General features: G+C 41.7%; 1 protein-coding gene across 1 annotated transcript in view; it reads left to right on the top strand.

The window, feature by feature from the left end:
* Window positions 1-757: 757 nt before the first annotated feature.
* The window catches only part of sugt1 (SGT1 homolog, MIS12 kinetochore complex assembly cochaperone), a 26,191-nt gene continuing 14,324 nt past the window's right edge, over window positions 758-12,624 (top strand). Inside the window, exons 1-9 of the mRNA XM_062527819.1 lie at window positions 758-972; window positions 1,060-1,108; window positions 1,831-1,921; window positions 3,370-3,439; window positions 4,619-4,689; window positions 6,516-6,569; window positions 10,377-10,405; window positions 11,965-11,990; window positions 12,424-12,520. Coding sequence (XP_062383803.1) covers window positions 959-972; window positions 1,060-1,108; window positions 1,831-1,921; window positions 3,370-3,439; window positions 4,619-4,689; window positions 6,516-6,569; window positions 10,377-10,405; window positions 11,965-11,990; window positions 12,424-12,520 — 501 coding nt within the window. The 5' untranslated portion in view covers window positions 758-958. The remainder of the gene's footprint in view (window positions 973-1,059; window positions 1,109-1,830; window positions 1,922-3,369; window positions 3,440-4,618; window positions 4,690-6,515; window positions 6,570-10,376; window positions 10,406-11,964; window positions 11,991-12,423; window positions 12,521-12,624) is intronic.

Here is a 12,624-nt window from a genome sequence, read left to right as displayed (position 1 = left end):
GATGTAGCATGCACATATTTTTTTCTCATTTTCTCGTTTTTAGGCTACCAGAGAATTCTCTGTTTCGACTTGTTACAAGTGACCTTCTAAATATTGCATAATACCACACCCTCTGTGAGTACATTTTAAGTTAATTTGAGTATACCTTGCATTTGCAGGAAAGTTATAAGACAAACGACAAACATAAGCTTTGTAAGCAGGCTTGTCTGAGAGACACTTAAACCATTCTATTATTATGGTACTGCGTCATGCCTATGTCTGAGTAGGCCTAAGCTTGGAATCTTGGGCAGAAGAGGTGTAGGCCTAATGTATCATAAAGCTGTAGGCTACAAACTAACAACACAAGGCATTTGTTACATGCAGAAGAGACTTAACCAGTTATCATAAAAACATGCTGATCTGGCATGAGAGCAAGCCATAACAAAGTCTCAGTGGCAAAAAAGTGCATAGTTGCAAAGTTAGTTGACCAGTTGTTTATTTACCCTCATCTGTCTTGGGACAATGCTGTCTGTGCATTTTTAAAATGTTCAACAATTGGTTTTTACTAGCAAAACGACTAGACTTTAGCTATTCTGTTTTTTAAAAAAATCATAATTAACAGAGTTTATGTGTTATCAGTGAACATCAGAATGATATTAGAAAAATGCAATTTGTCTGGTGAAGGCCTGTGTCAGTGAGAGTCGACCAGCACAGCCACTGCTGCCTTTGACTGTCAAGCTTCTGAACCAGAGCGAATCATATTCACACTCAAGCCTCCCTCACACTAGGTGGTACCCTGCGTAAAGCTCTTGCTAGCTGTCACTGTTGATTCCTACCGTAACTGTAAGCTGTGTTGAATACGAAAGTTCCATCTCTGGTTCCCTCACGAGCTAGCAAAACTACCGGTAGCATCATATTTCCTCATCGAGAACTTTCTAGACGTCAGGTGGATGAAACAGTCGCTCACAGTACCAAAACAATGGCATGCGAAAGGTAGGGAGCCACTTTATCCAAACGACAGAGCTAAACGTTTTTCTTCTCGTTGCGAATGATTTAACATTGTATAATCTGTTATTGCAGGAGTTTTCCTGATACTTTCATTGACGCGGATCCACAGAAAGCTCTGGAGGTAACGTGAACGTTAGCAAACAAACCATCGTTAACTGCTGGCTAGCAGGCCAGCTGGATATATTGACAAACGACAACGCTTCATAATCTGTGTTGATTGTATTGTGGCAGGGGTTCACTTGTCATATATGTTTGTCAGTTCCTTATCTAATTTAGGGGCCATTCAAATTCCCAGCGCAGAATATTGCATGATCAGTGTTACATTAACGTCACCACCAGTTAACTGGCTAGTTCTTGCTCACACAGTATGCTCGCTAGCTAGCCTTATCGCAGTGCTAACTGGAGAGGCACTAACGTTAGTTGTTGTCAAATAGCAACATGCTGGAAGTTAGCGAGCTACTTATCACAACGCTACATTTTAGCCAAGTAACAGGTAACTCTATCTGAGTTGACAGCTTAGACAGTTTGTTGGTTATGTGTAAATTTCTGTCAATTAGCTAAATTATCTTTTAACCAGCTCTTACTTTAATAAAGTTATACCAATCAATTGGCTAATGTTAGCCAGCTAATGGTAGGCTGCATGGCTAACCTTCTCTATGAAGTACCTGGCTTTGCCATCTAACAGAATTCACAAGAATGCATATTCTATGAGGGTTGATAGTTTCCAGTTTGGTAGCATGGTACTATAACGTCGGGCAATTGTTAACATGAGATGTTCACTTGATTGAGGATTTACTGAACTAGCTTGCTAGTCATAAGCTAACTGGCATCCTCTATTTACAGGAACTCAACGGGGCTTTAGAGGAATCTTCTAATAATGCTGAATGGCTCTGTCAGCGGGCGTACGCCCACATTCTGCTTCAAAATTATAGTCGTAAGTAATGTATGATAGTTACTTTTGCCTTAAGGATCACGGGCTCTTACGTGCATACACACATACACACTTTACTGTTCTAGACTAGTGCTATGAAGGTATCTTTGGTGTACAGTAGATATCCTGAGTACATGCGACCGACACAGAGATTTCTTTCCTCTCCTGTGAAGACAGCGCAGCTGTAACAGCTTCTCAAATTCTTCAGTGCAGATGCTTAAATCCAGTATATTGAACAAATGGGATTTGTGTACCTGTAGGCCTGGAGTCAGGGGTGGTTGAGTAATAGACAACCCATGTGGCCCAGATTTTAGACTACCTTCATTTCGGCCAATCAGTTTGCAGTGTTGGGAAGGTTACTTTAGAAATGTAATGTGTTACAGTTACAAGTTACTCTGTTTAAAATGTAATAGTAGTGTAACTATTTGAATTACTTTTTCTGAGTAACGTAACTAATTACTTTTGATTACTTTTTGATTACTTTTCCGACTTTTTAATGATATATATAGTCCCCAAATCCATGCGAAGATTTCGGCCTTGGTCTACAGGCTGTCAAGCAGTTCTGTACAAGCGCACAAGGCAGCATGGGCATTCAATGCATGAATTAACATCAATTTTTTTCTGAGGATAATATAATGATAATCATAACACGTTTACAGGCAGGCATGTAGGCCTACGCTGATGGCGCTGTAGACGTGATAGAGCCTATCAGAAGGTCCAGTATCAAACTATGGCTGTGGAGGGAAACAGTTATTTTTACATACAATATTCTTTGCAAGGTTTTGCTGACAATATTGAGATGTAATTCAAATTGTAATTTTGAAACATTTCAAAAGTACCTGTAATTGAATTACAATTTTTTCTACAGTAACTGTAATATATTACTGTTACATTTATTTTGTAATTAAATTACGTAACTCAATTACATGTAATGCGTTACTCCCCAACACTGTCAGTTTGTCTTAGTGCCTGTCAAATAGCAGCATTGGAGCTAGTACCTTGTATCTGTATTTGCATTGTTCATTGCATTCTGCCATTATAATATTACACAATGCTTTGATGACGAGAGAGAGAGAGAGAGAGAGAGAGAGAGAGAGAGAGAGAGAGAGAGAGACTGGGAGGCAATACTGCATTCTAACATCGGGAGTGTGACATTGGTAGTGACATTTTGTATGTATGTCCTGTGCACCCGTGTGTGTGTGAATGTCTGCGTGTGTGTACCAATGTACGTGTGTGCATGTGTCTACACATCTGTGTGCACTGCCAGATCATATCAGATATTCTCCATGATAACTGGAGGGCCTTGTATGGTATAGAGACTGATGTCACCACTCCAATCCAGCCATGAATGTGGTCTGTTACGCCAGCTGCATTTTTTGTGTAGCCTAGATTACAAACTAAAATGACTAATTTCAGGTGTAATCTTCTTGTTGGTTTTTGTCTTTTTACAGGTGCTGCTGATGATTCCAAAAAAGCCCAGCAGCTTCAGCCAGGATTAGCTCTTGCCTTTCTGAGAACTGGGTTTGTGTAATGCTTTATATATCAATTGTAAAACGTGTTAATTGTGGCCACTGACAGTAGGAAGAATCAAGATCTGATCAGTCATTGTTGGTCCAAATCAATTAAGTTAGGCATGAAGTCTTCCGTCTGAAGCTTCACCCTTGTGTTAATTAATTGGAACAATATAAAGAAAGAGAATGAGTCATCTCTTTTAACATAAAGGAAATTGTGGTCGTGAGAGGAACATAATGCCCTTTTAGTCAAGAACCTTGACTATCTGAAACGTCTGGTCAGAGGCGCAAAGTTTAAAGTCCACATTGGCTAATTTAATGGAAAAAGGATTCACATCACATCTGTCATTCCCTTTAAGAGCCAGCAGCGAAACAAAACAGCCGTCAGTATTTTCACAGTCAACGCATCTGAAGGACTCTGCTTGCACAATTCCACTAGTAGGCTACTTGTTTTACTAAAACCTGTGTGTGACTAGCAGAGTTATACCCGACATACATTCTGCTCAAGTCTGTTAGTTAAACTCATAAGCAAACTGAAACTAACTTCACAGTGGTTTCATAGTCAACGGCAAAAAAGTTCTACCTGTTATTTACTTTCACTTTTGATTGACAAGAGGTTACAATTGAAAATGTAGCCTGAAGAAAGCAACACGTACCCCACGTTTCTTTTAATTTGCTCAGTACAAGGGTGCTTGTATGAATAGCTCAACTAGCAATGCAAGGTGCTACATATCACAAAGCTCAAAGTGTCAAGTAAGCATCAATACATGTGGTTGTAGTCTGCTCCAGTCTCCATAAACCTCCAGTCAGGCCTGATATCGCCGTAGAACAGTGGTTCTCAAACATTTCACATTGAGTACCACCTCAGAAAACAATTGTCTCGGCATTAAAATACAGTAACATTGGCAGATTTAACTACATATTTTACATTGTACATACTGTTTTGCATTTTCTTTTTTTATAAAGACAATTTTTTTTTTTAAATTTAACTTCAATGATTGCGTGAGTAAGGATTTTTTAAATTATATATATTTTTATATAATTTGTAGGGATTATGTACTTTTTGTGAAACATAGACTCTTGGAGTACCTCTAGAGAGAGTCCGCGTACCACAGTTTGAAAACCACTGCCTTAGAAGACTTCTACCACTATGGCTTATTACACCATTACTTTTCTTCTGTTGCTTCAGAATTGCTGAGTACCATCTGAACAACTATACGTCTGCTCATGAGGCCCTGCTGGAAGGACAGCAGCTTGAAGGTGAGTCTTAACTCTATACGTTTCAGTGTTTCCCATAGAATTGGATTCAGTTTGTGGTGGTGGTGGTGGTGGTGGAGGGGTTGTCTTGGTAGTGTGTAGGTCTAATTGAGTGCCTGTCACTTTAAGACGTTTGAGGGAAAAACCCTTGCCGTTAAAAAGCTGCTGATATGTATGTGGGTGCAATTCATAATGTTTTCTATGTAGTTAGTTAAAATAAAGGTTTGTACTTCTTCTCCTTGGGACAAGCACTTTTGAGTCTTGGAAAACACTTTTCCATTTACATTGGGATTTTGCAAACATTCAGTTTCAGAGTCAATAAAATGAAGAGTCCTGCATGAGTACCATAGTAGAAATTGACAAGCAGCTGTAAGTAAGCATGCTAAGCTCTACATCCAAACGTTAGCTTAGAGATACAGCTTGATTGCATAGCTTAACTTAGTGATCATAATGCTAAGTGGATTTAATAACAATTCAATAAAAACAAACATTGTTTATAAATCATAAAGAACCTGTAAACAAGCACTTTGTTCATAGACCATTTCTGCATTTCAAGATTCATTCAGGATTCATTTATTGTTACGCCTCAAAATCTGTGTAGAAAGAGAGAGAAAGTCTTGAGTTTAGAGTCCTGTGTGTGTGTGTGTGTGTGTGTGTGTGTGTGTGTGTGTGTGTGGTTTGATTTGTACTCATTTTTTTAATTAAGGCATTACAATCAATTCTCAAAAGATGATTTTATATTCCTCTTTTTAGTCAACTTTAGCATGGGTTTAAATACTTATTGTACCCACTGTATATTGCTGAAGGCCCCTACCCATTGCATGTGCGACCCTCAGTGCTATGCAGTGGCTTGCGCATAACCCTCAGTGCTACGCAATGAAACCCATTATTTTCAATGGCTTGCGCATGCAAGGACTGGTCTGCTGCTGTGCCGAGCGCAGCGCAAGTGCCATTCACCCATGTTGAACTGTGAGCACGTCACGCTGCAAATCATAGCTTTCTTTTTGAGCTGAGCCCAGCGGCAAGTACAAGACAAATCTTTGGGTCATAGCGTAACCAAGGGCAACATAGTGGCGAGTGCCGCGTGTGCCGCATATAATGTGTAGGGGCCTTAAGCCTGACCTTAGCCACCAATCAGCCAGCTCTTCATCTTAAATCTGATGTTAGTGGTTTTATAAATAAGGACTGTGAATTCCACACATGTATACATTTGAGTTGTTCCAGGGAAGTTCAGGTAATTTGTTCCTTAAATACAATTGCATCAGAACATCAGTAATGATGGTATAAAAGGGCACTATGATCACATCAGATACTAGTTAACATCATAAGTGTGAACTTTTTACAATCTTCAGCAACACTTTCAATCTCCCTTGGCTGACAAATGGCACCATACACCTGACTTCAGCCATAGGGGCTACTGGTTCAGAGACATCTGATTGAGATGTGTGTAATCTCTTTGACATGTGCTTGCAGAGGTTGAGGCAGAGACAATGTGGCTTTAGGGCCAGGAGGTCAGAGGAGCTTTAGTGTTGCAAAGATCCAATCTGCTCCAATCTGAGTCCTTTTCTTCTTGTCATCTGTCTTTGTTTTTTTTTTTACACATATTCAACCAAATTTGCATTGTAAATTTGTAAATTGACATTCTGTTTCCATGATACAAATGTATGTTACATTTGTGGTAAACCGTTATGGTAAACCTCTTGGTATATCTAGCTTGTTTGCACCACTCAACAAAGACAAATTCTGTTGATGTTGATACATACTTGGCCATAAACCTTCTTAACCTGATTCTGATCTTGATTATGATTTTGATTCTGTCTGTCCCTCAGGCTCCAATGACTTGTTCCAGACATGGATAAACCGCTGTGAGGAGGCAAAGCAGAGTAAGTTTAAGGCAGGGATCACATTAGCCAGCGGCAAGCGTAACGCAACGCTCAGACCATAATAATAATCCAAAACATTCTATCTCGTTGCTAAATTCAATCTTTGTTGCTATGTTCTTAGACGATTCTGATTGGTCAAAATACTTAGACATTCTAAAACTGATTGTGATGAGCCAAGCGTAACGCTTCAAAGTTGAACCAAGTTCAACTCCCAGTTTGTTCAACGCTAGCGTTACGCCAGCGTTGTCACCGTTCCGCTGCCGAACCATAGAGAACAATAGGAAACCTGCCGCTTGCCGCTGGCTAGTGTGATCCCCGCCTAATACCTTGTTGCTGATAACAGGTGCCAGTTCAGTGTCTAGGAGGATGTGTAAGAATTTAGTAGAGCGACATTGGGTGCATCCCTCTGTTTTACCACTTTGACCCCTGGTGCGACCCCAGCAGTGACTTTAAAATGGCTGATCTTTGATCACTTTGTCCACTTTTCCACTCAGTTATAAAGATGCATACATGCATACTCAGAGTGTGCTTCAGGGGTGCTAGGAAGCCAGTATGCATCACGGGACGCTGCCTTTAGGACTCTCGGAATGGTAGAATGTCTGGATATTATTTTTCTTTTCATAGAAATGTTTTTTTGTTAAAAGGTGAGAATAAGACTGAAAGTCAGATTTCCCCCCCCCATCAAGGCCTCATTCAAGGTCTCTGCATGTTGAATCCCCTATTCATACATTTTTATTGTGAATAGTTATATTGTGAATAGCTTCACCTTCAAACACTGTTTGTGGTTGCTGTTAATTCGATTATTTTAGTTTAGTTTCTTCCTCTTTTTTCATTTGTTTTGTAAGATGACCCTGGGAGTGCAGAATGGTACAGAATAAAATTAATGGAATTAGAATGAATACACTGATTCATAGATGAAATTAAATGGAAGCATTGCATAAAAGCGATCAATTCAATTTGCCATTACCTTAGCCACGAAGGACATTTGACATTTGTCTCGCCATAAGGACCTTTTTTTTTTTTAAAAGTATAGCAGCTATTTGTTGGCCCTTTTGTCTTTATTCAGATATGACATTGAAGATAGACAGGAAACGACGGGGCGAGAGAGAGATGGGGAGGGATCGGGATATGACTGCAGGTCGGGTTCAAACCTGGGACCCAGTGGGCACTTGGACCCATACGTGATATGAGGTCTTTAGCCTGTTGCGCCACAGCCCTGCAAGGACTTTTTTTTCAGATTGAATACTGAAGCTTGTGGAGGGTTTTGAAACTTCTACTCTTCTATCACTCTCCCTAAATCTAAACTGATCAGTAGTGTACCACTCCTGACCTATGGCTCCTGACTTGTATTCCACCTGACAAATTAAAGAATCCACATAAAATCACAAAATCACTAATCTAAATTTGACCTTCTGATGCTACTGTTGAAAGGCCATTATGTTTACCTCTACACGGGGAGAGTTGTCTTTGTTTTGAATTAGCTTTTTAGAACTGCCTCTAACAGCAGTTTATTTGTTTATGTAGTTGTTTATTTTTTCATTTATGCATGTATTTATTTATTTGATTTAGTGTGGGTGGGAGTGCAAAATGAAAGGGATGTAAAGAGCTACAGAGATGGGCTTAAAAGCAGCAAACAGGCTGCTGACTAGCCTCCTGTTCAGGAGAGCCGGAGCCCTTGAGGGCAGGCCTCGCCTCGACCCGACACAACACCGCACGTCCCGCGCAGTCCCAACACAAGCAGACAAGCCGCCCAAGGTCAAGGACTCCACACTTCTGGGTCCATTAGTGACACCGGCCGCCACAACCACGTGGGCAGCTTCAGCAGCTCGACTGCACCATATACCACTCCGCTGTGCTGTGCTCTGCTCTCCACTGTACTGTACTGCACTGATGCACTGTTCTGTAGATTGGACAGGGCATCATGTGCTCTGGTTGGCGCAGCCATTCTGTTGTGGAGATGCTCGACGTGGACTCCAGAGATGCAGGGGGATGTGAGCACGTCGCCTCCTGCAGAGAGCTGAGTGGATATTTTTAAAATAACAACAACAACAAAAAAAAGAATCCCGTGCGCCGGTGACGGCGAACGCAGCTGAAAATGTTTAAGAATTAAATATAATGGAATAATAAAACGGTCCTCGTGCAGCAGGGGACAAGGTTGAGATGGGAGGGGGAAAAAACCCAGGACAAAGTTTCAAAGAACAAAAAACTAAATTTGTCCAAATAGATAAACAGTTTTTGTTATTTATCCATCGGTTTCTCACAGTTCATCTGAGTTGATACAGCTCATTAGAATAACCATTAAAAATGCAAGAGCCGTGATTGTCATGTTATTAAGTGTGGGGACCATCTGCGGTAAACACGCCAGCCAGACTGGGAGATGTGGTACTAGGGAGCGGCGAGGCAAAGAGAGGGTTCCCCTCCTCCCCCTCCTCCCCTTCCTATTCCCCTCAGTGTGTCTTTCGCGGAGCTGGCAGTCTGGTTATTGTTGAGGGAGGCTTATCCCTTTCATGTTTTAAAAAGTGACATTATTTACCGCCATCGCGCCTGATTCCTCTCGCACACTCTCTTCAGCTCTCACACTCCCACTTTCTCTTACCAAATGTTCATCAGTGTGTGTGTGTGTGTGTGTGTGTGTGTGTGTGTGTGTGTGTGTGTGTGTGTGTGTGTGTGTGTGTGTGTGTGTGTGTGTGTTTTGCGTGTGTGTGTGTGTGTTTGTGATTTATCTGTGTGTCATCTCCGTATAGATCAAAACTAGATGTGTTCTGAGTTAGGACTCCCATAGCAACACTCACATGCACACACACACACACACACACACACACACACACACATGCATATACCCCCCCCTCCCCCCCACACGTATTTAAACACACACATGCACACATCCATTTTCCCCATTTCTGTGCGCCTCTCGCCTTTTTTGAAAAGCGACCTCATTTTAGACACCATTAATGCAGTGGGAAGCGCAGGCTCCTGCCTCGCTCTGTTTATAAAAACCCTTCAATAATTTATTAGACATAACAGCTTAATCCAAAGGAAAAAAGCATATTTAGTCTGTTTGTGGTGCGCTCGGAATGGTAAACAGCTCTCCTCTCTCTGTGCATTTTTAAAAAGGAGAGAGAGAGGGAGATGGAGAGAGGGGAGAGAGAGGGAGGGAAAAGCGAGAAACTCCACGCTTGCTATCTCACAGTGACCCACTGACATGAAGCTTCAGAGGCAGCTGAATGCAGAGAAGCGAAGGGGCTGGCTTGAGGGAATCACTGTGTTTGTGTGTCTGTGTGTGAGAGAGAGTGAGTGTGTGAGAGAGAGATTGTTTCTGTGTGTGTGTGTGTGTGTTTTTGTTTCTGTTTGTGTGAGAGAGTGTGTTTGTTTCTCTCTCTCTCTCTCTCTCTGTGTGTGTGTGTGTGTAAGCTCTGCCTAGGAACCACAGCTGTGTGTGGGCTTTCTGTTGTGTCCCTTTTGTGTGTTGCTAGGCGCCTACTCTACATGTGTGGGTATTGGAGAACTCATTCCCTCTATGTACGAAACTACACACAGTAGTCTCTGAAACATTTCCCTTGAGTAAAGTGTTGTGAACTTCAGTTTAAGGGGCAATTAGACCTTAAATGTAAAATTTGAGATTGTTATGCCTGCTGGCGAGAAATCCTGAGCTCCCCTGTTGATGGAGGAAAAACATGTAAAGTGACGGTTTAGGCCACACAAAGCATTAATAAACATAATTGTTTTTCAAGCAATCTTGCTGAATTGTTAAAACGGTATGAGGTGCTAATTTTGTGTGTCTGTTTGTGTTTGTCACTATTTCAACAGAGCAGGCTGAGAATGGAGCCACAAACACGGTAAGCTTTCAGTCCGTCTTTGAATAATTTTCACTCTTTATCTTATTATTTTTGTAAATCTCCTCCATGATCAGCCAGTTATTATCACTCTAGCTATGTGAGTGAAACTGCCAATGTGTTGGTAAGATGCATTCGGGTGATGATGTCCTCCTCCTTTCCAGAGAGGCTATATAAGAGATTTCAAATGTCTCAGTGAATTTGATCCAGCCATCACTTGGCCTTCACCTTTCCAGCTCACTCAGTGTAGAATCAGGAAAATGGCTCTCAGTCAGGAAAAACTCTTCAGTATTTGGTCTCAGCAGCTTTTTGAAAGCATTTTACAAGAAAACGATTCTTGAGCGGTCAAATAAAAGGCTTTATGAACACAAGCCCTGGTTTTCAGAGTTTACCTAATCATTGGCACAGTCTAGAGCTCCATCATGATGTTGGTGCTCCAGAATGGTGTTGGTTCTCCAGAATGGTGTTGGTTCTCTAGAATGGTGTTGGTGCTCCAGAATGGTGTTGGTTCTCCTAATCCCTCCTCAGCATCTGATGAGAGAGACCAGCTTGCCGACTCAGGCTCCTCAAGAGCCTCCTTATATCCCTGGCTCATCACTCTGATTGAGGAAATCTGTGCCAAGTTCACAGATTCATCTGATCCTGTGACGTCTCCCTTTCATTAATCAGAAGCTTAAATAGGATTTGATGCCCAGAAAGCGATCCTTTCATCTTGCTAATTTCTTCTTCTTTTTTTTTAAATGCGTTTCGATGATTGTTCCATTTTAAAAAGATGTTTACGCCGTCAAATTATCCACCACTGGATCTCCAGAGAAATGGGTGACATGCGTGTCGGCTCCATGTCAGAAAAATTACGAAGATTTGTGTTAGCTTATGCATAATGCCTCTCCAAAGCATGAAAAATTAAACGATCTCACCATGGTCATTTTTTTTAGATGTCTTTCTAATGCATCCGCTCACTCGCAAACAAGGGAACTGTTCTGCATATGCCTGTTGTTGTTATGTGAGTTCGTGCGCATTGGGTTTAAATTTTTTAGAGTTGGACTCTCTAACACCCCTTTGCACCCCCACTGGCCTTGTACCGTTCATGTATGGGCTTCCATCTCACACATTGCTCCCTGCTTTTTTGCTCGTTATTTAGTCATGGGAATCAAGCTGCTTTTTGACAACACCGTCTCCCGTTTTCCGTCATTTTATGTTGTGCCTTATGAGCCCGTTTCAAAAAGGCTGTCGACTCAGGGCTAAACAAATTGCAGAGCCATGTGCTTTTCAGGCATTTCTATAGACTACCACAGTGGGGCGCTCTTGCTCTCAGTATTCTCAGCACCCAGAGTGGCACATTGTCTTCTGCAGTAGTCCCTCTATGAGGGTGCTATTTTTAGGGTGTTCATCCTTTTACCATTTTGGTTTGCTTGTCTGGCGTGTTTTTGTGTGTGTGTTTGTTTGTTTGTTTGTTTGTTTGTTTGTTACATTTGTATATGTACCCCCCTCCATCCCACGCCCCCCCCTTCTGTCTGGAAATGGTCACGGGCTAAAATTTTTCTGACTTTTTCTTTCCACAGCAACCCGCCGCCCCACTGCCTGTCAAGTGAGTAGAGCAGCACGGCGAAGCTTGGCTCCCACTGAGCCGTATAGTAGCGCAACACAATGGCCACTGTTCGCATGCCTGTGTGCCTTGCATTTAGAGAGATCTACAACAATGCCAGATATAGCCAAGCTGCAGTACATCACAATATGTGTTCCAGTTTGGACTTCCCCATATAAGCTCTCGCTGAATTGTCCTCGTTCTCTTGGAGCCAGATTCTTCATCACCTTATTGTTGGAAGCCAGCCTTGGCTCCAAGCGAAGCATCTGTTCTGTATTTTTTTTCTTTTCCTTTTGTCTTCTCATTCATTGCTATATTTATGGTTTTGAGGAAAGCAAATACACACAAAAAGAGCAAGAAAACAAAAATGCTTAGAATGATGAATATTTTGATGATGTCCATGACCGAACTGAACACCCTCTCTGCCCCTGATAAGGCATGACTGGTACCAGACCGAGTCACAAGTCATTGTCACCATCATGCAGAAGGGCGCCAAGAACGAGGACGTCAGGGTCAGCTTCGAGGAGAAAGAGGTAACTCTCCACACCTGTCCACTTAACTCTCAGCCAGAGAGTGTGTGTGTGTGTGCGCGCGCACGTGTGCGCTTGTGTGTGTGTGTGTGTGTGTGTGTGTGTGT

This window comes from Sardina pilchardus, chromosome 23 (assembly GCF_963854185.1).
Source record: "Sardina pilchardus chromosome 23, fSarPil1.1, whole genome shotgun sequence".
NCBI classification, from domain to species: domain Eukaryota; kingdom Metazoa; phylum Chordata; class Actinopteri; order Clupeiformes; family Clupeidae; genus Sardina; species Sardina pilchardus.
This window is presented reverse-complemented; position numbering and strand designations above follow the sequence as displayed.